The sequence below is a fragment of the Eptesicus fuscus genome, chromosome 2 (assembly GCF_027574615.1).
Source record: "Eptesicus fuscus isolate TK198812 chromosome 2, DD_ASM_mEF_20220401, whole genome shotgun sequence".
Classification (NCBI taxonomy): Eukaryota; Metazoa; Chordata; class Mammalia; order Chiroptera; family Vespertilionidae; genus Eptesicus; species Eptesicus fuscus.
This window is the reverse complement of record NC_072474.1, coordinates 73,717,470-73,744,735: the sequence shown is the minus strand read 5'-3', so window position 1 is coordinate 73,744,735 and position 27,266 is coordinate 73,717,470. Positions and strand designations below refer to the sequence as shown.

Below are 27,266 nucleotides of genomic sequence, written 5' to 3'. Positions count from 1 at the left end.
TAATGATATGACTGTCCTACCTGATAAAGAAATCCTTTCACCTGATAACATTATCTTTATGGATGGCATAAGGAATATTATAAATGAAAAAAGATATGTAGATTCTACAGAAAAAGACAATGTAAATCAAGATGAAGACTTTTCAGCAGAGTCAGATGTGGTTTTTCCAGCAGGAGAAAACAATCCAATTAATAAGAATCTATTGACTGTTGGCCTTGATGACAGTACTATTAAATATGTATCAGAGGAAAATACCTTTAACATTGGAGAAGAAGGAAAAAGTCCCATAACAAAACCACCTACGTTCTTTCAAGGACTCCATAGATTTGAATCTCATGCTCCCTTCCCAACTGTGCATGTCACTGAGAATCTATTGAATGAAAATCCTGTAGAACTAAAAACTAAACAAAAATACCAAATTCTTATCCCCAAAAAAGAAAACCTTGATTCAGACAAAGATAGCCGCTTTCTCAAAGATTATACTACCAAGTTCAAAAGTAAGTCAACTAGAACCATGACTCACTCCTTAACAGATGCAAATAAAAAAATTTCCTCCAAGTTTCCAAATTATTTCACCGTGGAAAGTAGTACCCTACCTGAAAATGACATCATCACCATTTTTTCAGAAGGCAAATGGATTGAGAAAATCAATGCTCCAGAAGTAGAATCAATAGAAACTATAGTAGAAAGCAGGTCATTCTCAGATGAAATCTCTGATATCACCATAAGTACAACTCCAATAATATGGAAAGGCCAGCTCTATAGAAGATATGTCCCAGATACTGCTTTTTATGAACAAAGGAAATCCACTATTTCACCCAAGTCAGAATATAATCAAGACAAAACTTTTAAAGCAGAGAATTACCCTTCACAAGATGCCGCTGCTCCTTCAGTTACATTCAATGTCAACCTTGGTAATGAAATTCCCTTTGTTGATAAAGATTCTGAAAATACAAAAAACAAGCCTTCAATTTCTTCTTCATCTGTGAATACAGCTGAGACTATGGCTGATATCCCTACTCCTTCCCTTCAGAACAGTTATAAAGGGGGTGAGTCTATGCAACCTCATGAAAATAATGCTAGGTCTAGAGAATTCCCATTTTTACTAACAAATGAAAGTGTCATTCTCATGCCTAAAGTCTTAAATGAGGATTCCATCCTAATAAGTGATAACTCCTTAACTGATTCCTCAAAGTCAGGAGAATTAGAGACAGTGACTGAATACCTTGAACTTATTCATGGAATTGATATTTCAGAAAATGAGGATATTCAAATTCAAAGAAACCTTCAGCCCCACCCCTTGGATTCCATTATTTCACCTATTGACTCAATAACTTTTACCAGGAGTTCCACAGATGATGAGGCCATTTCAAAATCTACTGTGGAGAGAGACACTGTTAATTTTAAAGTTAAGACAGATGCCCAACCTCTGAGCATGATAATGAAAGTCTTTTCACATAGACAAATAAGCCCTTTCCCTTCTGAAATAAGGGGAATGGTTAAACTCTCTGCTGAGGACGACAAAGCTACTAAATTCAATTCAGGCCCCATTATAAATGCAACAGTACTCATTCCACCTTTGGAAAAAGCATTTCTCTCTACCCCTGATCCCAGTGTTTCCTCCAAGAGCAATAACAACAAGGAGGAGAAACTCAGTGTTTCTGGAGCAAGCAATTTTGTTTTAGAAGATTCCAGGACATCAAAAAATAATATTTTTATTGATAAATTTAATATTTCTGCTAAACTTCAAGCTTCTCCCAATTTAAAAATACTCTATCTGGCTGATCCCCCCATTACTCTGGAAAAGACTGTAAAGCAAAAATATAAAAACTCTGTTTCTTCTGATGAAGACATAGGCACAGCAGGTTTGGATCACAATGCTCCCACTGGAACATATGAACCACAATGGAAATCAACCCTTTCTCCTGATTCCACAAATTCTGTAAGTTTATCTAAATATTCTGAACTTGATCCAGTTGTCAAAATGAAAAAAGATACTACAACAGAGACTAATAATAACATTCCATTTGAGGAAAGAAATACTCCATCTCACAAAGCCATTATTTCACCAAACACCAATACTTTAACAAAAGACATATGGAACACTATTCTTAATAAAAAATTTGCACACAGATATTTTGTGGGGAAAGATATAATCCCTGAATATGAAGTAGTTTCTATTACAGAAAACATTTCAGATATTGCTTTAGGTGGTGAAAATATTCCAAATAATGAATATATAATAAGCACTGTTCTTGATGACAGAGTTCTTGAGTATGCTGCAAATGAATATGTCCTTGAACCACAGAAGGGAAAAAACAATCCTATTGTCAAGAGGACTACTGCCAATTATGGCCCCAAAATAGTTGAGTCACATACATTCTACTCCAGCGCTGATGCTTCTGAATATTTAGCTCAAGGTACCCCAACTGAGATCAAAACTAAAGAAATATTGCAAAATTTGATAACTAGAGAGGAACTCATTGGTTCTGATCTTGATGCTGCTGTTCCCAAAAGTTCTACTGACAATATGAATCCTAGGGCTCTCAAATCCATGAGTCACTCTGAAACACGTGAAAGTGAGAATTTTCACAAGTTCATAGGTAAAACAACTCTGAAAAGGGACACTCTAGAAGATGACACCATCATCATTCTCCCTGAAGACAAAAAGACAGAATATACCCTTGTTCCAGACTCAGAAATAATAGTAACCATGGTTGAGGGAATGATGTTCCCAGATGAACCCACTGATCCTATTGTGATTACCTCTCCATTAAAAAATAGAAATCAATTCTACAAGAAGGTCACTTCATCTGGTATTTATAACACTGATGCTCAAGGTCAAACAGAAAACATCTTGTCATCCAGAATGGACCATGTTAATGGTAAAACTATTAATGGTAAAACTAATATGGCAGAGACACAACACTCATGGGACAGCATTATTCCTTTGGTTGACTTCAGAATCATTCCTGAAGGCAAATTTCCTTTTACCAATGAAGATACTGAAATTTTAAACAACAGGGCTTCAATTTCTTCTTCACCAGTGAATAGAATTGACACTGTGGATGATGTTACGATTGTCTCAACTGAGAGTAGTTATGGAGGGAGTGATTCTATACTGTCAGAAGACAATAGTAAATTGAGAGGATTTCTAGCTCTACAAATCCGAGAAAAGCCCATGTTCATTCCTTATGACTTAACTAAAAATCTTGAAATCTCTGACCCAGTGACAAGTAACTTCTTGGCTAATCCTTCAATTGCATGGTCAAACAAGTTTGAGTCAACAATTGAACACCCTAATTCTATTAATGATGGTGATAGTCCCCTTAAAAAGAAGAATGACCTCAAGGTTTATTTCTTGACCTCAACTAAACTTCCCATTGGTTCTACTTCTTCTTCAGACAATCCCACAAGCAGTGAATTTGATTCACTGTCCTTAGTGAACAGAGAAACTACTGATCTTTCTAAGATTGATACAGATCAAACATATTCTGAACCTCAGAGAACAATCATGAAAGCCTTTTCTCCTACAAAAGTCTCTCAACATGGGGTTTATGATGAAAGAAAAATAGCTAATTTTTCTGATCAAGATCTAGCTACTAACTTTGACTTAAGTCACATTATAAATGCAACTGTTCATAGTCCATCCATGCAGAAAATCTTTCCCTCAATAACCAAACCTAATACTTTGTCCAAGAATGACAACAATGTGGAAGAAATTGATATTTATAAAACAGGCAATATTTTTCCGAAAGATGCAAGTTCATTGAAAGATAATTCTTTCACTGTTAAACTTGGTGCTACTTTTACTAAACCTCAAGCACCCCTCAATTTAAAAGGAATATTTTCAATTGATTCCACACTAAGTCTTCCAGAAGCATATAGGTCTAATGATAAAAGCTCTTCACTTAAAGTCACTACCAAAGAAACCATTGCAAACACTCCCACTGGGACATATGACCTAGCATCATGGAAATCAACTCTTCTTTCTTCTGAGTCTTCTGAACTTGATCCAGTTATCAAAATGGAAAAAGATACCACAACAAAGATTAATAATATTGTTCCACCTGGAGAAAGAAATATTCCATCTGAAAAAGCCATTATTTTACCTACTGTCATTATTTCAACAAAGGACATGAAAAACACTATTAATATGATTAATAACAGTAAATTTGAAGATAAGGTTTTTAAAAAGAAAGATATATCCACTGAAGAAATTTCTTTTATAGAAAATGTTTCGAAAGATACACATAACACCTTTTTGGCAGGTGAAAGTATTCCAAACAATGATGATATAATAACTATTATGCCTATTGATGATGCCCTTCAATATGTTGAAGATAATTATGTTTTTGAATTAGTGAAGGAAGAAAATGGTCCCCTTATAGAAGAGATCACTCTCGCTAAGGACTTCAATATATTTGAGTCTCATGCACCCTTTGCCAGTACTACAATCTTGGAATCTTTTCTGCAAGGATTGCCAATTGATATCAAAACTACCAAAAAACACCAAAGCTTAGTTCCCAAAGAAGAAAATCCTAATTCTGACAATGATGCTACTGTTTTCAAAGGTTCTACTATCAATTTTAATATTAAGGCTCCCAGATCCATGACTTATTCTCTAACTGATTCAAGCTGGATTTTTTCCCCTGAGTTTCTAGATAAAACAGTTATGGAAAATAATTCTCTAAACTCAGTCATTATTCTCCCTAAAGGCAAAAGAATTATGTACTCATTTGTTCCAGACCCAGAATTAATAACAAGAATGGGAAAGAGCAGGATATTCATAACTGATCCTATTGATCCTGCTGTGATCACCAGTCCTACAGAATTTAAAGACCGATTCAACAGGAAAGATGTCTCCTCTGCTATCCCAGATGAAGCAAAAATCACCACACTAGCCATATTAGATGCAATTAAACATAAACAAAACTTGGCAGATATGCCCCATTCACAGAAAAGTATTCCTTTGACTGAGTTCAGTGTCATTCCTGATGATCTTTCTTTTAGCAGTAAACATAGTGAAGAAGAAAACAACATAGCTTCAATCTTTTCCTCACCTCTGAATAAGGCAGCCAACACTATGAGGGATTCCATTGTTCTTTCCACTGAAGGTAGTTATGTAGGTGGTGGTTCTGGAGAAGATAATGTTATATCTAGAAGATTCCCATCTCTATTAACATCTGGCATGCTTATTTCTAATTTCTTAACTGAAAATCCTGAAACCTCTGGCCTAATGACAGATAACTCTTTGCCTGAATCTTTAATAACCAGGTCAGAAATGTTAGAGAGGGCAACTGAATATGCCGATGACATTAATAGAGGTGATGTTCCAGAGAGACAAATTGTAATAAGTCAGGCTGACGTTAATTTATATCCATGGAATGTTCCTCCAACTGGATCAACTTTTTCAGGTAGTACCACAGATGGTGAAGTTGATTCATTTTTCTCTATGATGAGAGATACTCCTGATAATCATAAGACTAAGACTGACAAGATGTATTCCAGATCTCTAAGAGCAATGATGAAAGCCTTTTCTCCTAGAGAAGATTCTCAAAATAATGTCAACAGGAGAAGAAAAATAGCTAATATTTTTAATCAAGAAGATCCAGCTGCTGAACTGGAATTAAGTCATTTTACAAATACATTAGTTTTCATCCCCTCTATCAGGAAGATCTTTTTGTCAGCAACTAAGTCTAATCCTCTCTCTGAGGGTGACAATATTATGAATAATTATTTCACTGTTAAATTTGATGCTACTTCCTCCTTCAGACCTCAAATACCTTCCAATTTAGAAGGAATCTTTTTAGCTGATTCCACATTAACTCTTCCAAAAGCGACTAGGCCTACCTCTCATGATGAAGTCACTAATACAGGAGGGCCCATCACAAATATTCCAGCTGGCTTATATGGTCTACAATGGCGGTTAAGATTTCCTCCTTCTGATTTCACAACATCCATAGGAACTTCAAAATATTCCAAACTTGTTCCTGTTACAATTATTGGGAAAGATACCACAAAAATGATTGATTACACTATTATTCCATCTGATAAAATAATTATTCTATCTGATAAAGTTATTCTTTCACCTATTATTATTCCCTCTGAAAAAGACATGGCAAGTACTTTTAAAGGGAATATATGTGACCACAAAGATATAACAGAGAAAGAGGCAGCTGCTGAATGGGAAATCATTTATGTTACAGGAGACATTTCAGAAAGGGTGGATGGCAATTTTTCTGCAGGTAAAATCACCCCAGTATATGTGGACCACCTGATTATTATGTCTGAAAAGAGTGGTTCTGAATAGATCACATGTTAGCATGCCTTTGAATTAGAGAACAGATCAAATAATTCCCTTTAAAAGTGAGTGTATTCATATATCCCTCTAAGACATGTGTCTCATGCACCATATACCAGAGTTTCTGCTTCAGTGTATCTAAAAAAGCACCCCCCAGAGTTTAAAGCTAAAGAAAATTGCCAATCTGTGATTCTTAGGCATAAAAGCAAGAATTCTGACACTGATGCCATTTTTCTCAAATGTTTTGACGCCAACGTCAATACCCAAACTCACAGACCACAACTCACTTCCTAGTTGATGCTAGTAATAATTTTCCTTCTAGCTTTTCTGTCAAAATATCTGTGGGAAAAGGTACCATAAATGGTGATGTTGACAAAATTCTCTCTCTGAAGTCCTTAACTTAGGAACTATAATAATTGAATATTCCCTTTTTAAAGACACAAAATCTATAGTTGACAGCAAGATACTAATCAGGCTTGAAATAAACAGTGATATTTCCTCAGGAAAAAAAATTTCCTACCATTTATAAGACATTTATACCCAACAGAGTAGACACTACCATATCTAGTATATCTGATTTTACTGAAGATGAAACGTGTATACCTGCAGTAATTTTTGTTAGCTCAGCTTTCCAGGGATGACATCTCCACTGTGAATGAAAACATAGAAAGTGCAATCAACACAACTCTTACTTTCTTTTATCCATTGAAAAAGATGTCTGCTAATGTGCCCAATGCTCCTGCTATCTCCACTAAGAATAAAAATAACATTGGCCATTATTGCCTCACATCATCAGAGAGTGCCATGTTTCTAAGACTTACATCTTTGGAACTACTTCAACCTCTCATCCTAACTTCTAATGCTCCTAGTAAATAAACTGCAGCCCCAGACTTGTAAAAGGTATAATCGTGTATTACCCAACAATGTTAATATTAGCAGCACCAAAGCCTGTGTCTTAGTCTTTATATACCGTTTTCTGAGCTGATTCCACTGGTTCTTCAGACAATATGGCCAATGTAAAACATCTGTTACCGTTGTCACCAAGAACAATTTTTTTTATATTGATGACTCTAGAAATCAAAATTTAGAACCTGAAAAAAATACTTAGAACCAGATAAAAGGAACCATAACGTTTTCTACTTTTTTTTATAATGAATAAACCAAATTTGTATTACACAAAGAAAACAACCAAAGCTGCTACAGGGGAAAAAAACCACAGCTACTGAATTTGAAATGGATTGCTTTACAAATGTAAAACATAGAAAATGTTATCCAAACTGTCCAAAATATGTTATCCCAAAGCCTTATCTTGTAAGTAGAAATGTCATTGCTGATAATAAATCAATCAATAATGATTATAAAGTGTCTTGTAACAGCTTATTTAACCTTTCACATACTCAAGGATTCCCTCCCAGATAGATCTATTCAGCCACTTTATATAAGGCTGAAAATTCAACCTTGCTCAAAGAAGTAATTACCATTATTCCTAATGATTAAAAAATCTTCACCTTACATGGAGATCATTTTTGCATTAGAAGGAAATTCTTAGGGTTGGAATTTAATGTAGCAAATCTCAGAGCAACAGATAGGAATTTCAAACTTCAGAAAGCATAGGTGCTACACATGAATCCATTGTTGAGATAGAAAAAATATTTCCTAAGTTTCAAGAGGTTTATTTTGTACCATAAGCTAACAAGGTTGAAGAAAAACACATTCTTTATGCCAGTATCCCTCAGTCACAGATAGAAACAATCATTCCAAATGATATCCCTGAGGAGCCTACCAACAACAAAGCAGATATGAGGGTCATGACTGACCAGACTATAAATGCCATCTTCCCTGAAAACAAAGGAGTACTGACCCCAAAGGCCAACACATCCTTCCACTACAATTTTCTTACTCGTATACCCAAGATTCCAATCACTGAAGGAGAGAGGGCAAAATGTTGGTAGAACCAAATCTCAAAATTTAATTAACTGATTCTCTTACTTCCTTTGTTGTTTCTGAAGGTGCGAATTCTTTTGTGAATGAAGATATTGAACCTGAAACTTCCTCAGCAACTACATTCCAATAATAATTATAACCACTTTAATGAGGGTTAATAACTGTTTCCTCCAATAAATTACAAAATCCAAAGCTAGTATATAAACCCTAAAATAAGAATTCTAGTGTCCATAGGAGACACTTCTCTTAGTTGATTCTTTTAAAATTGTACATAACAACAATAGAAGGAACTACTATTCAGATAAAATAAAACTCATCACTTCATTCAAAATTAATCTGGTCATCTGTGCTTAAGTCAGATGATATCTTTTATGGCATTGCTCTATTGGTCAAATGTGAGTATAATATATTTCCTAGAGCAGATGGCTCCAATTCTATCTTGAACATTGCTAAAATTCCAGCAATCCCATCAGGATTTTCATCAAATGCTTCTGCTTTTTGACAGAAGACACACACTCTCAATCTAAAGTGTCCTTTATTAAGTCAATGATTTAATAAACATGGATAATGGTAATAATATTCTCCATTAGAGAGAAATGCCTTATTTTGCTACAATAAGTGTGATTCTACCCCATGGCTCTATTACTATAAGCAGAGTTGGTGTGACCACAAAAGTAATCTCTGAAATTAAAGACTATTTGAAAAATTAGTATCTTTGAAGATGATATCATCATTTCAACTGACACTTCTAACTAGGAATTTAAATGCTCAAAAGATGAATATTTTGTTTCTTTCCTAATTCTCTTCAACATAAATACCAAGCACTCAAAGATAACTTCCTGGAGCTATACAGCTAACACCTCTATCTTTTTCACCCTTTTGTACATAAAAAAAATATTCCCTCTAAAGGATACCAAGTCTTCTTTTTCATATCATGGCTTACCCTGAATTAAGATTTACAAACATTAGATGATGAGAAAAAAATAGAAGTTAAAAAACTTGCCATTAAGTTAGTCAACCCAAATAATGCCAAAACTTTCTTTACTGCCACTAGAACTGACAGCATTTCAACTTAGAAATAAAGAACCTGTGCCTATCATTAACTTGAGACTTCTTTCCCTGTCCCTGATGCTGTCCTCATTCTCTGAGTCAACAAAGACATTGGAGCCCTCAATAGTGACAGCCCCTTGAAGCAAAAACATTTCTGGAGAAGTTGCTCATATCTTTAAAATTAAAAATGCTTATCTTGAAATTTATCTAATATTACTACAGAGAATGGTAATATCATGATAGGTGACCAATAACTAAGGGAAGATACTGTACCATTTGAGGCCGAGTCCATGTCTACGAAGAATAAGCATTTGCCTTTGAGATGGAATCCACTTCTCTCACTGCTGCTACTGTTGTTTTTCAGATTTAGTTGTGTCCAAGTCTGAAAATTCATTCTTCTAATGACACTGGAGGAAAAATAACATGACTACAATCTCCTTTTATCTAATTAGCTAAACCTTAAAGATGATAGTGAAACAAAATGATGACTGATATAACTAACATCATTAGAGAAAACCCTCCCTCTGAAATCCAAGATACAATGCCCAAGGCCAATATACTTATTCCATACCCTAATCTGTTTCTGGGTGATTTTTGACATAAAATTCCAACTTCCTACCAGAAAACTCTTGGGGGTTGAAATAACATTTTCTAAAGGAAAACATTCCTGAAGAAATTAAAACTACAAAACCTGACATTCTCAATGTTTTTAAAGTTAATTCAAGGAAAAGTCATAATTACAACAAAGAAAAAAAACATATTTTTTATGCCGAGTGGAAACGTGGGGAATTCCTTCTCTGAAGAAGAAAACAGAACTCTTACTACCTAATTACCTCTGCAGCTTCATTCACTGCCAAACCGCCATTAATTTTTAGACATTTAAATACATGAATCACAAGAGAAGGTGCTTTACCTCAAAAGACCCTATTACTTACTTGAAGGAAAGGCAACTTGAAGCTCATGCTGATAATATTGTGGCTCCTGGAGTTTCCCCATTTGATGCTAAGCCCATAAAGTACCTGGCAGACTTTGCTGTGTCTGTTTCAAATGACACTAACTCTGTATTGGAAGGCACACCCCTGCTAACACAGAAACTGCGAGTTCCTCCCTATTGAAATATTGGACTGTGAATGTGAATTCCATAATCAGGGAAGACTCTATTGTCTTTTTATATAATATCAATACCAGGTGCCCAATCAGGGCATAAAAACAACCTCCAAGGGAAGCCAGAGCCACTGGCCCTGTGGTTGATGCAACAATCACCATGATGACCAATGCTTCAGTCACTATAATGAATACCACTCTCCTGCCTGGGGATACCACTAGGCTCAGAGAAAGACCTGTGAGTGTGCATGGTGCCACTTTGTCCCATGGCTGAAGATGATTTGCCAAAAATTTATTCACATCCTCCAACAGAAAGCAGTAAGGCAATAACTGAAGCAGCCATTCTCTTTGGGACTGACACTATTCCTAGATCAGAAACAACTATTACTTCAGAAGGAGACCACATTACTTCAGTAAGTGGTTATATACTGGAATGTGATTTTTCAACAATTACAAACAATAGGCTTGCATCTCCAAAGGAAAGACTAAATTCAGAAGAGAATATGGAGTCCTATATTAAGTCATCAACCAATCTGGAGAAAGAAATTACCACTCTGACCAGCACTACAAGCTCCATGGCTAATGACTCTATTACTGAAAATGTCATTCCAGTGAAAATTGGTAATATCTCATCACCAGTCACTTCTGTTTCTTTAATAGATTTTCCTACTAGCATGGCAAAAGAAGATATTCTCTTGGATACCATTGATCCAGGAGATAAAGATGTCTCAATATCTTCTGAAGTCTCTGACTCACTAAAGAAAAGCACTTCCAGTGTCACTGACATCCCTGCCCTTCCAGCTAAGGGAGAACCTGATGTCCACAATTATAGTTCCTCAGTTAAATCTGACGTCACTGCTGATGAGGTTGTCCAGATGACTGACTCTTCTATTCCTGAGACTGAAATCGCTCCAACTGCTGAAAAAAACTTCACTACTATTCCAGACATAACTACCTTTACAGAAGAGAAAATAACTGAAATTGACTTAATTCTTCCAGAAGATGACCCCAATGCTGTATCTAAACTAACTGATTCTGATGAGGAAAAGTTCATCACTGTGTTTGAATTTACTACTGCTGACAAAAGAGACAAAGATAATCCAGAAGGTATTCTGTTAACTGATGAAGAGTCTACAGGTGGAGTTGATGTTTGGATGGAGAGAGAATTTGCCAGTGAAGTAGACAACCATCCTGTTTTGCTTACTGCTATTGAATCCAGATATGACTTCATTGTTCCTAAACCAGTACCTATGAACCTCTTGGAAGATTCATCTCCTACAATGGAGGAAGATTTATCTGAAAATAATGGAATGGAATCTGTAACTGAGACGACTGAGGTTACTGAGGCATTTTCCATAACTACCCCTGATCTAGATAATCCAAGCCAAAAAGAAGACACTTTTACAACTGAAATGGGTGTCTTTAAACTACTGAAAGAAGAGCCAGATGAGTTCCTGATTTGAAAGCAACAAAAGAGGTGCCATGTCCAATTGTGTAATAGCCTAGACATCCAGTTTTAATATATAAGAAGTGCATCCAACAAGCAAAAAAGTAATAAAAAAAGAAAGTGGGCATTTAAGGCAAGTATTGGACTTAGAAAATGTAGATGCTTAGGGATAGAGATAATGCAGCAAAATATGTTTATGGAAACTTACAAAACTTGACAGTACAAGAGTTCCCCTCATATCACAAAGTTTGGTTAAGTTATCCAATAATCAGAGATATTAAGAGAGCAATAAGAAAGCTCGCTTTCTGCTACATTTAATGATTTATGTCATTTTAGTTAATACTTAATTGCATAATTTACTGTGAGTTAAAGATATAAAGAGTAATGTTAAAAGATCTAAAATGCCTATTCTAAACATATTTTTTCATTAGTATGCAACTAATGATTCTCACCTTATTTTTATTTTTTAAGTTTTTTAATGTAATACTCCTATGAAATGTTTTATTATAAATTAATGGAATTGTATAAGCATTTGAGACCAAAATATGAAATCACCAACAAAAAAAGTATAATCTCTAAGAGTAAAGAAATGTAACAAGAACTTTCTAATGTAAAAAAGAAAAATTTTTATTCTCACCTTTTAAAAAATATAACTGCAATCCTCATTCATCTAAGAACTGAGGCTTTTCAGTAATTGTTTTGTGCCCACATGTAAGAACATAAGTATTGAAGGTCTATAGAGTCAGGCAAAATGATATTTTACAAATATATACATTTGTCAAGAACAAAATTGTATGTAAAGATATGAATCAATTTAATTTTCTTTCTTTAAAATGTCTTTTCTGAATTTTTGTCAATTTTTTTCAGGTCTTAAGCACTGATATCACACTCTTCTTAATGCTTTGTTTAGCAATTCAAGGACATATATCTTCATCCTTTTCTGACACAGACTTTTGAAAGTCTGTTTTCACTTTGCTGATTCTTCAATAAATCTTGACAGCAACTGATTTACTGTGTGTAGGTGTGTTTGATATTCTAATACAGGATTCGCAAGTTAGGAGGGATGTAAGTAAAATGAAAATCTACTGTTTGTTGAAAGAATAACTTAATTCAGGACACCAAGAATAGAATTATACTATAGAGACTCATAATTTTATTGCATATAAAAAAGGCAAAAGAAAAAACACTGGATGAATAGTAAATGGTATGCACATATGGGATATGGGGGTAGTTGGGAAGGATAAGGATTTATACCATTGGGTAGACTATAAACTAGAATGCTTATGGTAGTATGTTAAAACATAGAAACACATTTTAACAAAAATTTAGTTACATGGTAAAGTGAACTTCAAAACCATGGGATGAGGTGGTTAATTGATCTTGCTTTAACAATTGAGTATTTGAGCAGAAAAATCAAGATAAAGTACTATTTAAAACCACACTATACTCTCCCTGAGTCATTCCCTTAAATGTCACTTCCTTCAACCATGTAGTCCCCTGTATTGTCTCTCCCATCACAATGCCCCAATGATACACAATATCTTGTTATAACACCCATAATTTAAAAAAAAATTGTCTGTTGTATTAATTTCCTAAAGCTGAGTTAACAATTACTACAAAATAGATGGCTGAAAAAATATAAATAAATTCTCTTAAAATTCGGAAGGATATAAGTCTGAAATTAAGGTGTCAGAAGGACCATATAATCTCTGAAAGTCTGAGGAGAGGATCTTTCCTTGCTCCTTCCTACCTTCTAGTGGTTGCTGGCAATCTTTGACATTCTTTGGCTTATAGACTCATCACTACAATCTCTGCCTACCTCATCACATGATATTCTTTTTGTGTGTCTCTATATACAAATTGATAAGGACACCAGTCATTGGATTATCCCACCATAAGGTATGACTTCTTATCTTGGGTACATCTGCAAAGACCCCCATATTTGAATAAGGTCACATCCACAGGTTCTTGGAATTAGGATTCAGATATATTTGGTGGTGAGGGAAAAGACATAATTCAACCCATAACATCCTAGCTAATAAAAGAGTAGTATGTAAATTGACCATCACTCCAACACACAAGATGGCTGCCCACATGTGGATATAAGATGGCCACCACAAGATGGCCAGCAGGGGAGGGCAGTTGGGAGGGACCAGGCCTGCAAGGGAGGGCAGTTGTGGGTGATCAGACCAGCAGGGGAGGGCATTTGGGAGGGACCAGGCCTGCAAGGGAGGGCAGTTGGGGGCAATCAAGCCTGCAGGGGAGGGGAGTTAGGGGTGACCAGGGCTGCAGGGGAGGGCAGTTAGGGGCAAACAGGCTGGCTGGGGAGCAGTTAGGCATCATTCACCCTGGCAGGGGAGTGGTTAGGGGGCGATCAGGCTGGCAGGCAGAAATAGTTAGGGGCAATCAGGAAGGCAGGCAGGTGAGCAGTTGGGAGCCAACAGTCCTAGATTGTGAGAGGGATGTCTGACTGCCCAATTAGGCCCGATCCTATGGGATCGGGCCTAAATGGGCAGTTGGACACCCCTTGAGGGGTTCCAGATTGGAAAGGGTGCAGGCTGGGCTGAGGGACACACCCCCATGCATGAATTTTGTGCACCGGGCCTCTAGTCTGTTTAATATTTATCTTCCCTACTATATTTTATGTTTGCATAATTAAGAAGATCACATAATTTATCATCAAAACCAGAACACTTTTGAGACTAAAAGGAGCCACTATTAATAACTCCAAAACAACAGGAATGAAATTGGCTGTCCTGACTAACACAGCTAATCATTCCATTCTAATTGGAAGGGATCATAACTCTCTTGTCCACTGCTCAATCCTGAGCATTTTGAACATAGTAGATGCTTGATATACATGTTAAATGTATGAATAAATAAAACTGAATAATCATTTATTTACTAGGCAATGAATGCTCTCTGAGGAAGGATGGTATAAAATGGATATTCAGAGATGAATATGAGTTTACCAGAACAAGAAGGGGATAACTGGTTTTAAGCAGAGGGAGGAGCAGGGGCAAAGATCCAGAACATAAAAGTACTTGGTGTGCTCAATAATATTGAAATAAGGTTACAGCAAATAGATCTGAGAGAGAATAGTAACAGATATATCAAATTGTGACATTATAACCTTACAAAAGAAAAATAATCCAATTGGGCCAGACCATGTATATTAGAATTCTCTAGAGGGGGTTGGGGAAAATAATGATACAGATAGATGATAGCCATAGATAGATAGGTAGATAGATGATAGATAGATAGATGATAGATAGATAGATAGATAGATAATAGATAGATGATTAATAGATGGATGATGATAGATGACAGATGATAGATAGATGATAGAGATAGATAGATAGATAATAGATAGGTAGATAGATAGATAGGTAGATGATTGATAGATAGATAGATAGATAGATAGATAGATAGATAGATAGATGATAGATAGATAGATAGATAGATAGATAGATAGATAGATAGATAGATAGAGATAGATAGATAGATGATATATATAGAGACGGGGGGGGGATTTCTTTTAAGAACTGGCACACAGGATGAAAGTGAAGGGATGGGAAAAAATACTTCCATGCAAATGGAAAAGAAAAAATAAGCTGGAGTAGCAATACTCATATCCAACAAAATAGACTTCAAAAGTATTATGCTAAGTGAAATAAGCAAGTCAGAGAAAGATAAATATCACAGGATCTCATTCATTTGTGGAATATAATGAACAACATAAACTGATGAACAAAAATAGAACCAGAAGGGGAAAAAAACTCGAGAATATAATAGAAGTAATCCTGTTATTTGCAGATTTTTAATATTTCCTACAACTTTTGTGATATTATACTATGTTAGTACAGTTTGGGTAATATTATTATACTTAAAATCCTTTTATTCTTGAAATATTAATGTTTATTGCATGTAATATTATTATACGTAAGATCATTTTTCTTGAATAATTGGTGTATATTGCATGTAACATTATCATATTTAAAATCATTTTACTTGAAATTAAAAAAAAAAAAACTGAAAAAAAAAAGAAAGAAATTGGCTTATAGCCCTAACCCAGTGGTCGGCAAACCGCGGCTCGCGAGCCCCATGTGGTTCTTTGGCCCCTTGAGTGTTCTAATACCACTTCTTCAAAATAGACTCGCCCAGGCCAAAAACCGACTTCTGCGCATGGGCCACAAAGTTTCAATCTCACTGTATGTGCGTGCCCGCTCGTGGTATTTTGTGGAAGAGCCACATTCAAGGGGCCAAAGAGCCGCATGTGGCTCCCGAGCCGTGGTTTGCCAACCACTGCCCTAACCAGTTTGGCTCAGTGGATAGAGTGTTGGCCTGAGAACCAAAGGGTCCTGGGTTTGATTCCTATCAAGGGCACATATTTTGGTTGCAGGCGCCTCCCTGGACTAGGCCCTGGTCAGGCTCCTGCAGGAGGCAACCAATTGATGTGTTTCTCTCACATTGATGTTTCTCTATGTCTTTCCCTCTTTCTTGCACTCTTCCTAAAAATCAATGGAAAAATATCCTCAGGTGAGGATTAACAACAACAACAAAAATTGGCTTATATACTTGTGGAAACTAGCAAATTAAAAATCCATACCCCATGTTGGCTGGTAGGCTGTAAATTCAGATAAAAGTTGACATTATAGTCTTGAGTACAAAATCCACAGGGCAAGTCAGTAGACCGGAAATTTAGACATGGTTTCTATGTTTTAGTCTCAAGGCAGGAATCCTCTTTTTTAGAAAATGTCAGTCTTTGCTCTTAAGGCCTTCAACTGATTAGATGAATCCCATCCACACAATGAAAAGTAATCTGCTTTACTTAAAGTCAACTGATTGTAAATGTTAATCACATCTATAAAATACCTCACAGCAACATCCAAACTAGTGTTTGAACAAACGGTTAGGTACTCTAACCTAGCCATGTTAACTGAAAAAATTAATTATCACATCATGTGTAGCAATTTGGGTTAAAACTTCACAGAACAGTTCATATTTCCTGAGCCAGTTTCACTGGAATTAACATGGTTTTTTGTTTGTTTGATTGATTGTTCATTTTTGTTTTGTTTTGTTTTGCTTTGCTTTGCTTTATTTTGTTTTATAGGAGCCAAAAGGAGTTTTAATGTAAAGTGCATTGATAAAAATATTGAAATAAATTTTCTGAAATATTTCAATGAGAATATGTACATGAAATGTTCATGGAGCTCCCGGAACTCTAGGTACCAATGCCCTGTGTAACATGGTTTGGGAAATGCTGATATAGATAATGATCAGCATCAAAAGTTATAGGCAAGTGGTAAATATATTAATTGTGGTTTATAAAGATTATTTAGATGAAAAAGTAAAAATTGTATTGGGAAGGTAGAGAAAGCAAGAGGCATAGAGACAAGAAACCACAGCAGAAACCAGTAAGAATGATTATCAATATATTCCCATACTTATTAGTGTATTACATTTATATTAACTAGAATGATAATAAGATAAGCACAAGTTCAACTACATAACCTCCTTGACATGAAAATTTTATGTAAAAATTTGAAAGTTCAAATATTAGTCCCAATTTGTAGTTGTTCCTACTTAAGTTGGCTGCCTCTCTTTAATGAGAGCAAGCATCTTGTGGTTGTAATTCTCACATTTTCTCTCATTCTATAGAATTTTGGATTAGATATAATTTACAACAAAGTCATAAAAGGAAAGGAAGCTCATATATATTCATTTGGTCAAAAGCATCATTTATTGCCTATGTTTATGCCAGGAAATCTAGTTGATAGGGATACAAAACTGCCTAAGGTAGAGTTTGTCTTGCTCGCTATAATAATAAAAAATTCTCTTAACATAAATTAAGCAAACTTTAAAATATTTTGGTCCAATGGAAATGAAAAACTGAAGATAAAGTTCAGTTGAAATGCTGGCTCTTGAAACTATGAGCTAATTATTTGTTCAACTCTATTTCTTCGTGTACAAAATCACTTTGTCTGTAAAAGCACACAAATCTAGGCCTGCATCTTGATCTAGATTTTAGGTTGTTCTCCTAAAAAAAATTGTTTTAAAATATACATGAACAAATTGAAAAAAAACAATAACCAAGGAGACACTGTGTCCAGTGCCCTCAAATTCACCTTCAGAATAAAAAAATCTAGGAACCTCATCTAATCATCAATTCATCACCTGGTAAAGCAATGCCAAGATACACCAGAGTTAGCTAAGTTGAAAGAAAAGCATCACAAATCCAATTAACTATGTGTAAATACATAACCTTTCTGGCGATAACATTTTCATGAAAAGTATCACTGACATCAAAGCAAATGTCAAACTACTACAATGCTCACATTTTGTATTGTTCAATAACTAGAACATTTCTTGTGAGCAAGATAATTATTGTGGTGCATAACATACTTTCTTTTCAATTTATTTAAAGAATTATTATTGGTCTAGTGGTAACAAACATATTAAGGAGGTGTCAAAATGGCTAATTAGTCATCTTTTTCTTATTTTTGTTTTGAAAATTCAAGAAAGAACGCAACATTTGCAGCTGCCTTCCAACTAGTAATGTTTAAATTGAGCTCATTTTGCTGAAACCGGTTTGGCTCAGTGGATAGAGCATCAGCCTGCGGACTGAAGGGTCCCAGGTTCAATTCCTGTCAAGGGCATGTACCTTTGTTATGGGCACATCCCCAGTAGGGAGTGTGCAGGAGGCAGCTGATCGATGTTTCTCTCTCATCGATGTTTCTAACTCTCTATCTCTCTCCCTTCCTCTCTGTAAAAATTCAATAAAATATATTTTTAAAAATAATAATAAATTGAGCTCATTTTATGATCTCTAAAATCTGATGTTTAGGAATAAAGTATTTTACCTTAAAAAGCTAAAATTGAACACAAAAGATGCTACCATCTTCAAATACTCTCTGCCAGCTTAGAGTCTTCAACATCTGCACCTATTAGCAAGACAAATATTATCAACAGCAGTTAATAATTCTGAAAATGTTCCTTAGACCTAGAGTTTGTAGTCAGTTTCACTAATTATCACTTCGTTAGTAAATTTTCAAGTGAGTCAAATGTTAAGTAATAAGCCTTCTATTTTTCTGATGCACAGATAATTAGCCATGATGTTTCTGAGAAAAATGAAAGGACAAATGTCACCTTTTGAAGATTATACCACACCTTGTTTGCTTCAGGAAATAATTGAATTAGCTCAGAAGCAAATGCTAAAATAATAATAATATTTTGCTTAACAATAGGAACAAAATAGGATAAAGGAGTGGGGGGAAATCCTTTATAAGGCGTGAATCAGCTGCACTCTTCCAGGTTTCAGAAGCTGAGGCAAGGCTGACACTTCTGGACAAGCAGAGAGAGGATCCCTTACTACGGTATCATTTTTAAAATTTCAAAGACTTAAATTTTATTTAGCCTTTGATTAAATCCAGTTTCTAATAAGTATAATTATTATGAGATCTCAAACTCTGTTTTCCACAGACTTCTCATAGATAATGTATTTGAAAGAAAATATCATACATTTTTAAAAAATGGAAATGCTTTAACAAAGTCATCAACCTATAAGCTTTATCCACTTTTATTAGTAAAGTGTTAATACTTTTAGAAATTATAGTAATAAAAATAGTTTATACTCTGGAATACCAAATAACTTTAAGATAAACCTTTTAGATATAAATCAATATTTTAGTTTTGTAATTATAAAAATAAAAATGTTTTCAGTAGCAGAAACATCTGTTGTACTAAATTATACAAGAAATCATTGGGCCTAATTTTTCAATTAATCAATGTTTCCATTTAATTTGTCTATTTTATTACAAAGGGAGTGTGTCTTATAATTTGCTTGAGGTTGTGAATGTTTCACATGATGGAGGTACACTTATTAATTTGGTTTTCTATTCTTATTCTTCAAGTATTGTGATGTGATCATTTCATCAAATAAATTAATCACTTAATGTTACATTTAGAAAAATGGGCCTCAGATAGGTTAAGTAATGTGATCAGAGTTTGACCACTAAATGAAGTTCAACTCTATAACTATTGATACAGTGGTTTTTCTCTTAAAATCACAAGATATCCTACTGAATAAAGTCATTGTTAAAACATACTAATTCTCCATCAATTATGTTGTGGCTATTGTGTTTTTAATATTGTAATTTAAAGATTGGAAAAGTAGTCACAATTGAAGTTGAGATTTTATAAGCATAAATAATTAGTTATTGATTCCATTACTTAGCTACTTTTCTTGCAAAATTATAAAGAAAAATTAGCCTTAGCTGGTGTCTCTCAGTGGATAAAGCATCGGCCTATGGACTGAAGGGTCCTGGGTTTGATTCTGGTCAAGGGCATATGCCCAGGTTGTGGGATCAATCCCCAGTAAGGGCTATGCAGGAGGCAGCCAATCAATGATTCTCTCTCATCATTGAAGTTTCTATCCCTCTCTCCCTCTCCCTTCCTCTCTGAAATCAATATATTTTTTAAAGAAAGAAAAAATAATTGTATAGTAACTGCAATTAAGGAGCTTTAGGTTTGGTTTGGTTTGGTTTGTTTTTTGTTTGCTTGTTTCTTTCTTTCATTTCCTTTGGGTAAGAGAATCCAGAAATAATGATCATATCAAAAGAGTTGAGCAGAAATGTTAAATTTCTAAAAGTTACTGATAAACAATGAAAATAACACTGATGACAAGATTAACAAAATAATTCATATTTCTAACTATACACATTTTAAGTTGTAACTTCATGTTTAAAAGTTTCTGCCTAATGTTTATGTGTTTCAATCCTATCTAATAAAAGAGTAATACACAAATTAACCATAACTCCACTACACCCACCAGCCATGCCCATCAGCCAATCAGGAGTGAGTATGTAAATTAACCCCAACCAAGATGGCTGCCACCATGGAGCAAGCAGGAGGGAGGCTTAGGTTTCCCTGATGATGGAGGAAGCCAAGCTTTCCACACACCCTGGCAGGCCCAGGCCTCTGCTTAAGGCTACAAAGTTTCAATTACAGAAGATAAATAAATTCCAACAGAAATGGCTGCCGTCTCGGAGCAAGCAGGAGGCTTGGCTTTACTCCAGGCTACAAAGTTTCAATTGTAGAAGATAAATAAAATCCCAGATACCAGAGCCTCCGCTTGAGTTGTGGGGGGTATGGCCGGCCTGCAAACCACCACAGGCCCCTCCCCAGGCCGCCCCACGCCCCAAAGGAACCACCACCCTGATCTGGGACACCCTTCAGGGCAAACCAGCCTGACCCCACCCATGCACCAGGCCTCTATCCTATCTAATAAAAGAGTAATATGAAGATTGACCAATACTCCAACACACAAGATAGCTGCCTCCATGTGGTCAAAGATCCTGCCCCCATGTGGACACAAGATGGACACCACAAGATGGCCAGCAGGGGAGGGCATTTGGGAGGAACCAGGCCTGCAGGGGAAGGCAGTTAGGGGTGACCAGGCTTGCAAAGGAGGGCAGTTAGGGGCAAACAGGCTGGCAGGGGAGCAGTTAGGCATCATTCACCCTGGCAGGGGATTGGTTAGGGGGTGATCAGGCTGGCAGGCAGAAGTGGTTAGGGGCAATCAGGAAGGCAGGCAGGCGAGCAGTTGGGAGCCAGCAGTCCTGGATTGTGAGAGGGATGTCCAACTGCCTGTTTAGACCCGATCCCGGTGGGAGATAATGGGCAGTCGGACATCCCTCAAGGGGTCCCAGATTGGAGAGGGTGCAGGCTGGGCTGAGGGACGACCCCCCCATGCACAAATTTCGTGCACCAACCTCTAGTTATTAAACAAAAAAGTTTTTATTCATGTTTCTCACTACGTTTGATTAGGTTTTTATTCAAATTTAGCTCTCCAAAGTGATTTGATCTTTATGGAATGAACAAACTTAAGTTTATGCCACAGGCTTTTTTCTTCTGTAGTGGATTTCTTTTCTGCAGGCTTTTTCTCAACTGCTGGTTTCTGGATAGCTACAGCCTTTTTCCACCAAAAGCTTCTGCTTCGTAAGGCCAACAGCCTTCTCGCCTTCCTTCACTACCATAGGCTTCTTACCTGGAGCCCCTTCTCATCTGATTTGGCTTCTACTGCTGCTGCTGCTTTATCTTCCTGGATCTTGTGGTTCTAGGCCTGGCGAAGAATAGTGTTGCAGTGCATGCTCTTTGCATATGGGTTTAGTTTCAACACTATTCTTGGGTTTTCCAGTGGATTCTTCTTCATGACTCTGTGAAGAATCTTCTTGTGTGGTGTGCAGAGGACTCTGGACTTTTCAAGATTCTGCTAAGGTCTGTGCTGAGTACCTTGTACATCGGAAGGTGGTATTACTCTTGAAGGAGGCTTTACACCAAGTGCCATAGAAGTCATCCAACTTGCGGAAAGCACTTTCAGACACAGCCCACAACCCACCAGGAACAAGTTTCAAAATGTTCATTCTACTTACATTAAGCAGAGTAATTCTAGGGATGTTCTGAAGGCTTTGATAATACCATTGTCCTTATTATAGGTGATGAAAAGCTCTTGTACTGGATTTGATGACAATTTATCATTTTGCCTTTGCCAATTCTCATGCTCTGAGAGGCATAGACCTTATTGATACCATTCCAGGCATTAAATTTCTTAAGAAACAAAAAACGGCATCCTTGGTTTTCTTATAGCCTTCAACTTTAGCTTCAACCACCAAAGGATATTCAGGAACTTCCTCAATAGGATGTTGATTTTTAGACATGACCAGGACAGGGAAGGCCAAGGCAGCCAGGATAGAGCTGATGGCATGTCACTTCTGTGTGGTGTTCACGCTACGATGCCAATGGCACCAGGTTTTGGTTGGTGCAAATGTGTGTCCCCCACAACACACACTCCCAAATGTACCCTGGCCAGAATGAGGAGTGCCACCACCTCGAACTCTGAGAATTTGAGCCACAGTACTGCCAGGAGCCCAAGACTCAACACTGGTTTGATAATCTGCCAATTCACTGACAGCATAGGGCTGTCTACTGTTTTTGCACAAGTTGGCGTGAACAAAGTTCACAATATCTGGTTGAATGGGAGCCTTAAACACAACAGGCAAAATGATTCCCCCTTTTCAGAGCACACTGATGTCAGTGGATGAACACACGCCATGGTGTGGGGAGAAGAAGGCCACGCACCTCTACCTGGCGGCTCCCATAGGAAAAGCCATAAAGATTTTAATAACAGAAAATCCACACATAAATTAAAACATTGTATCACACATTTTAATTTTTGTTTATGTCTTTCTTTTCTTATCTATTTGAATAATTGACATACAATGTGGTATTAAACTTTCTTATTATTATACATGAAGACTATGTTGAAATTTGAAATTTTTTTTCAAATTTTTTAAAAGAAAAATTTCATGATAGTCTTCATGATTATCAGTATCCATATTTTTCATTATAAATGTTTCTCCTTTGGTTAAAATTCATCAAATACAAAATGATACTTCTTTTATTTTCCCACCACCAGTGAAGCACCTTCTGTTGCCCACTTCTAAAAGACCCTAAGACAAGATGAAGGCTCTGGTTTTTATTGCAATCATCTTGACTTTCACTACCTGCTTCTTGGTAAATATTAGCTATCCTACATATGTTGCTTTTCTTATTTAGTTCTTAATCATAAAGTGTAAAATTAGTGCATTGTTTTATGTTAATGTAGGTTTATACTGCACACACATTGTTTTAATTTTATTTTTGCCAAAGACTTAAATTTAACTTTCTCATAATCTTTTGTTGACCTTGGTATGCAATCAATAATTTTCTTTTATTTCTTTCCACATATTTATAGTTTCTAGAATTCCAAACATTTTTAATTAGGACATTATAATGTCATAATTTTAAATTGTATGTTCTGAGTAATACCTCTGCTATGGTATTTCTGTATATTTCCCCCCAAAAGAAAGACATTGTGAAGGAAGTTGATTATAAGGAACACTATAAAATAAACTTGAAACCATATAAAGGATTTAACATAGATAAAATAAATTCAGAAATTCTATATATGATATATAATTTCCAATGAAGAGCATATGTTTGGTATTCTCTAACATTTTTAGATTTGTTTACCTACTACCTGCACCTAAAGTACATTGTCTAAAGGATAAATTACATTGTCTAAGGCTCATTGCTGTGAATATAATTCATCATTATTTGGTGAACTGGCAATATCTTATGCAGGGGTCCTCAAACTTTTTAAACAGGGGCCAGTTCACTGTCCCTCAGAGAGAAGGAGGGGAGTCGGAGAGTGCAGCGCACATTCCACACATGTGCACTGCGGACCCAGGACAAGTCGGCTGTTAAGCAGGACAGGCAGTGGTGGCAAAAACACCTGGCGGGCCGGATAAATGTCCTCGGTGGGCCGCATGTGGCCCGCAGGCCGTAGTTTGAGGACCCCTGTCTTATGGGCTCTGCTAACTGTGAGCGCTGCCTCTTCCCCTGTTATCTCATGCTAAAATGTAGTAAGCAGGATCTTCATCTAATGAAAACCTCTATTCTAGAGCTCCTTGGATCACTCATGTTTCTCTCCCACAAAAGGCAGTCTGGTTTTTCCTTACACCAATTCATAAAGAGGTTGGTTCCAAATAATCTCTAGGGTTAACACCTAAATAAATAGTAGTTAGTATGATACAAGAAGCCAAATCTAGCACTACCAGGAAACTGCAAACTAGTTCAACACATCTGTAAGAATGAGAATGGAGAGAAACCCTTCTGCTTAAACATCTCCAGAAAAAAAAACTGATCATCCTTATCCCATGTGCTGTGTACACTTGAAACTGACAGAAGGCCACTCCCATTTTATTAAGACACTCAAAATTCTAAAATTGTATTCAATTCCATTCACCCTAACCCAACCACATTTTATTCTCATAAATAATTTATAATCAGTATTCTTCAAATGCCATATATGCTCTGAGTCTAATTTTGTAACATATATGTAATTCTTCATCTCATTTTAGTCAGCTGTTCCACATAAGAGAAAATTCCACAAAGAAGTAAGTTTTATCTATATTTCTGATGGTCTTTTTGTATTTTCATTCATAATCATCAGTCATTTATGTCTGAAAAGTTGATAAGGTACAATATCTGTATTTTACCTGTTTTTATTCCTGACCTAAGAAAATGTTGAGAGACCCTGAGTCACCCAATGGGAATAGTTCTGTTAGCACCAAAGCCTTGCCTTCAATTGCTAGCCTCTTAGATATGTATTGAACTGCAATGAGATAAGGACAGTTTAGCACATAGAAAGCAAAGTTTACCCAGCCTTCACTATCAAAAACTATCTACATCTATTCAATGTAAATGTCTTTCTTTTTATAAATAGTAATGGCTTTTTAATAGGGAACATTTCCTATGATCCCACAAGATGTAAAAATTAGTTTATTTTCTCAAAATTCAGAATCATCTGGACTTTTCAAAATTACAAATCTGTTTCCACTCTCTGCCATTTCTAATTGTCATAACCCTTACTCCATGTCACAATGGAAGTAGAGTAGGATGTGTTACCTGAAAATATTTGTCATATCATCCTGTTATATATCCCTGCCCTTTCTTTTTCCCATCCAAGACAAGTACTCAAAATGAATCCTTAAAAACCAAAGAACAAACTTTATCCTGCTTCTTTTTATTGTTGTTGGTATTACTCTACCATTATTCTACTTTTAATAGATATTGTCTAGGTGTAGTAACCCAAATTGTGCTGATATTTAGAAAAAAAAATAATTCCAAACAACCTTAAAGTTTATGACAGTTTTGGCAACTTACTTCTGCTTCATTTTCAAGTTAAGTATCTAACTCTAGAATTTCTCAATTTGAGAAATAATGTTTCATGAAAAATCAGGGAAAGAATGTCATATTTAAAACCCTAGGATTAACTTCTGCCAGTGAAGACAAATTAAAAGACCAGGCTCTAAATGGAAATTCTAATGGACTGTCATGTTAAAAGTCCAAGTAACTAAAGCAAATTGAAATTGTCCATGGCATTGCTAAAATGCAGACTGATATAGGGCTCTTCTAGCTTTTAGCATCTATGATTCTGTGCAAATGAGTCAGCCACATGGATTTATGGAATGCTCTGTCAATCTCATATTTAGGGAATATGAAAAGAAAGCAATGCAAAACTTCTAGTCTCCTTTTATTCTCTTTATTGAGAGTAGTAAAATGCACTATGCTTTTTTCCAGGATGGAAATTAGAACAGCATATCCCAAAAAGTTCTCTGTGAAACACTGAAACTCTTGTATGAAGAAATGCAGATAAATAAATAAATAAATAAATAACATTTCCTTGGCAAAGTTTGGGAAATATTGTATATCATCCAATAAGTGCTGGAGTAAAGAAATGTTTACTTTATCCAAATATTTTCCATAGTTATTTAACTACTAATTTTTTTCAATACTGTGCATTTCTAGAACACAATTTGGGGAAATCTATAATAAAATGATTAGTCTCTGAGAACAGCAGAGAAAAGCTTACTTCATATTTCACTAAATGTCACAATTCAAAACCCTTTGGTGGGTACACCCTTTAAATTACTTATGGAATGAAGTTGGAATATTTACAAAAATTTAAGTGATAATATAGATACATTGTTAAAGCCTGATTTCAGGCTAGTTTATGCATCTCATTTGTATGAAAACAAGTGTTCTGTATTCTCTCTCTCTCTCAAGTCTAGTAGTGAAAGTTCTGAAGAGCGTTTTAATTTATCTAAAGAAAAACTTTCTAAGAAATTACGAAACTACTTTGGAAAATTTGGACCATATCCTGGAAATCCTGATTGCCACCATGATTATCCTGAATCCCACAGAGGCCACAACAGCTACCATCCCCACCACCACCCCAGCTCACATGAGAACATTGTAACCCTCAGTTCTCAAGCACTGGGAGCCATTTCTAGTGCTCCTCCAACTGTAGTTCCCACCACTACCACCACTGCTGCCACCAAGGCCGCTTCCACTGTCCCTGCCAGCAAAACTACAGACATGGCATCCAGCACCATAGCTCCCAGCGCCCTCCAACCGGAGGGCACTATCAAGGCTGTGGTGCCAGGCATCGCCCTGGCTGAGGCAACCAACTCTACTGCTGAGAACCAGCAAACAGAGCTTCAGACAAAGGCAAACCAAGATAAACAATATTTCCCAAAATATTTTCTGACTAAATGAGTGACTTGAAAACGTGTCTAAATACTAAAGACCAGGTTGTTGTTTTTTGCCCCATCAAAGAGAAAAACAAACAAATAGTTTCTAACGTTGCAAAGAATGAGAAGCTTTTATTTCTCTTTTATTTCAAGAACTAAATTTGGTCTCCTTGAATGGATAGCTTATACCTATAAAGCCAATGATGGCAGATTCCTACAAAAAAAAAAAGAAACAAAACAATTTCAGCCCAATCAGTGTGGCTCAGTGGTTGAGTGTTGA

At 36.0% G+C, this 27,266-nt stretch overlaps 1 protein-coding gene, 1 long non-coding RNA gene and 1 pseudogene across 2 annotated transcripts; 1 reads left to right on the top strand and 2 right to left on the bottom strand.

Moving 5' to 3' along the window:
* Positions 1 to 863: 863 nt before the first annotated feature.
* LOC114228331 (uncharacterized) lies at positions 864 to 6,952 on the bottom strand. Its single transcript, XR_003614475.2, has 3 exons — positions 6,908 to 6,952; positions 5,854 to 5,993; positions 864 to 944 (listed from the first exon to the last, which is right to left on the bottom strand). It is a non-coding gene; the product is annotated as an uncharacterized LOC114228331 (long non-coding RNA).
* Positions 6,953 to 10,637: 3,685 nt separating this feature from the next.
* Positions 10,638 to 11,978, top strand: CABS1 (calcium binding protein, spermatid associated 1). Its single transcript, XM_008157478.3, has one exon. The coding sequence runs from the start codon at positions 10,651 to 10,653 to the stop codon at positions 11,863 to 11,865; it is 1,215 nt and encodes a 404-aa protein (XP_008155700.3). The 5' UTR covers positions 10,638 to 10,650; the 3' UTR covers positions 11,866 to 11,978.
* A 9,703-nt stretch (positions 11,979 to 21,681) lies between these two features.
* Positions 21,682 to 22,962, bottom strand: LOC103300610 (60S ribosomal protein L4-like; annotated as a pseudogene).
* Between the last annotated feature and the right edge of the window lie 4,304 nt (positions 22,963 to 27,266).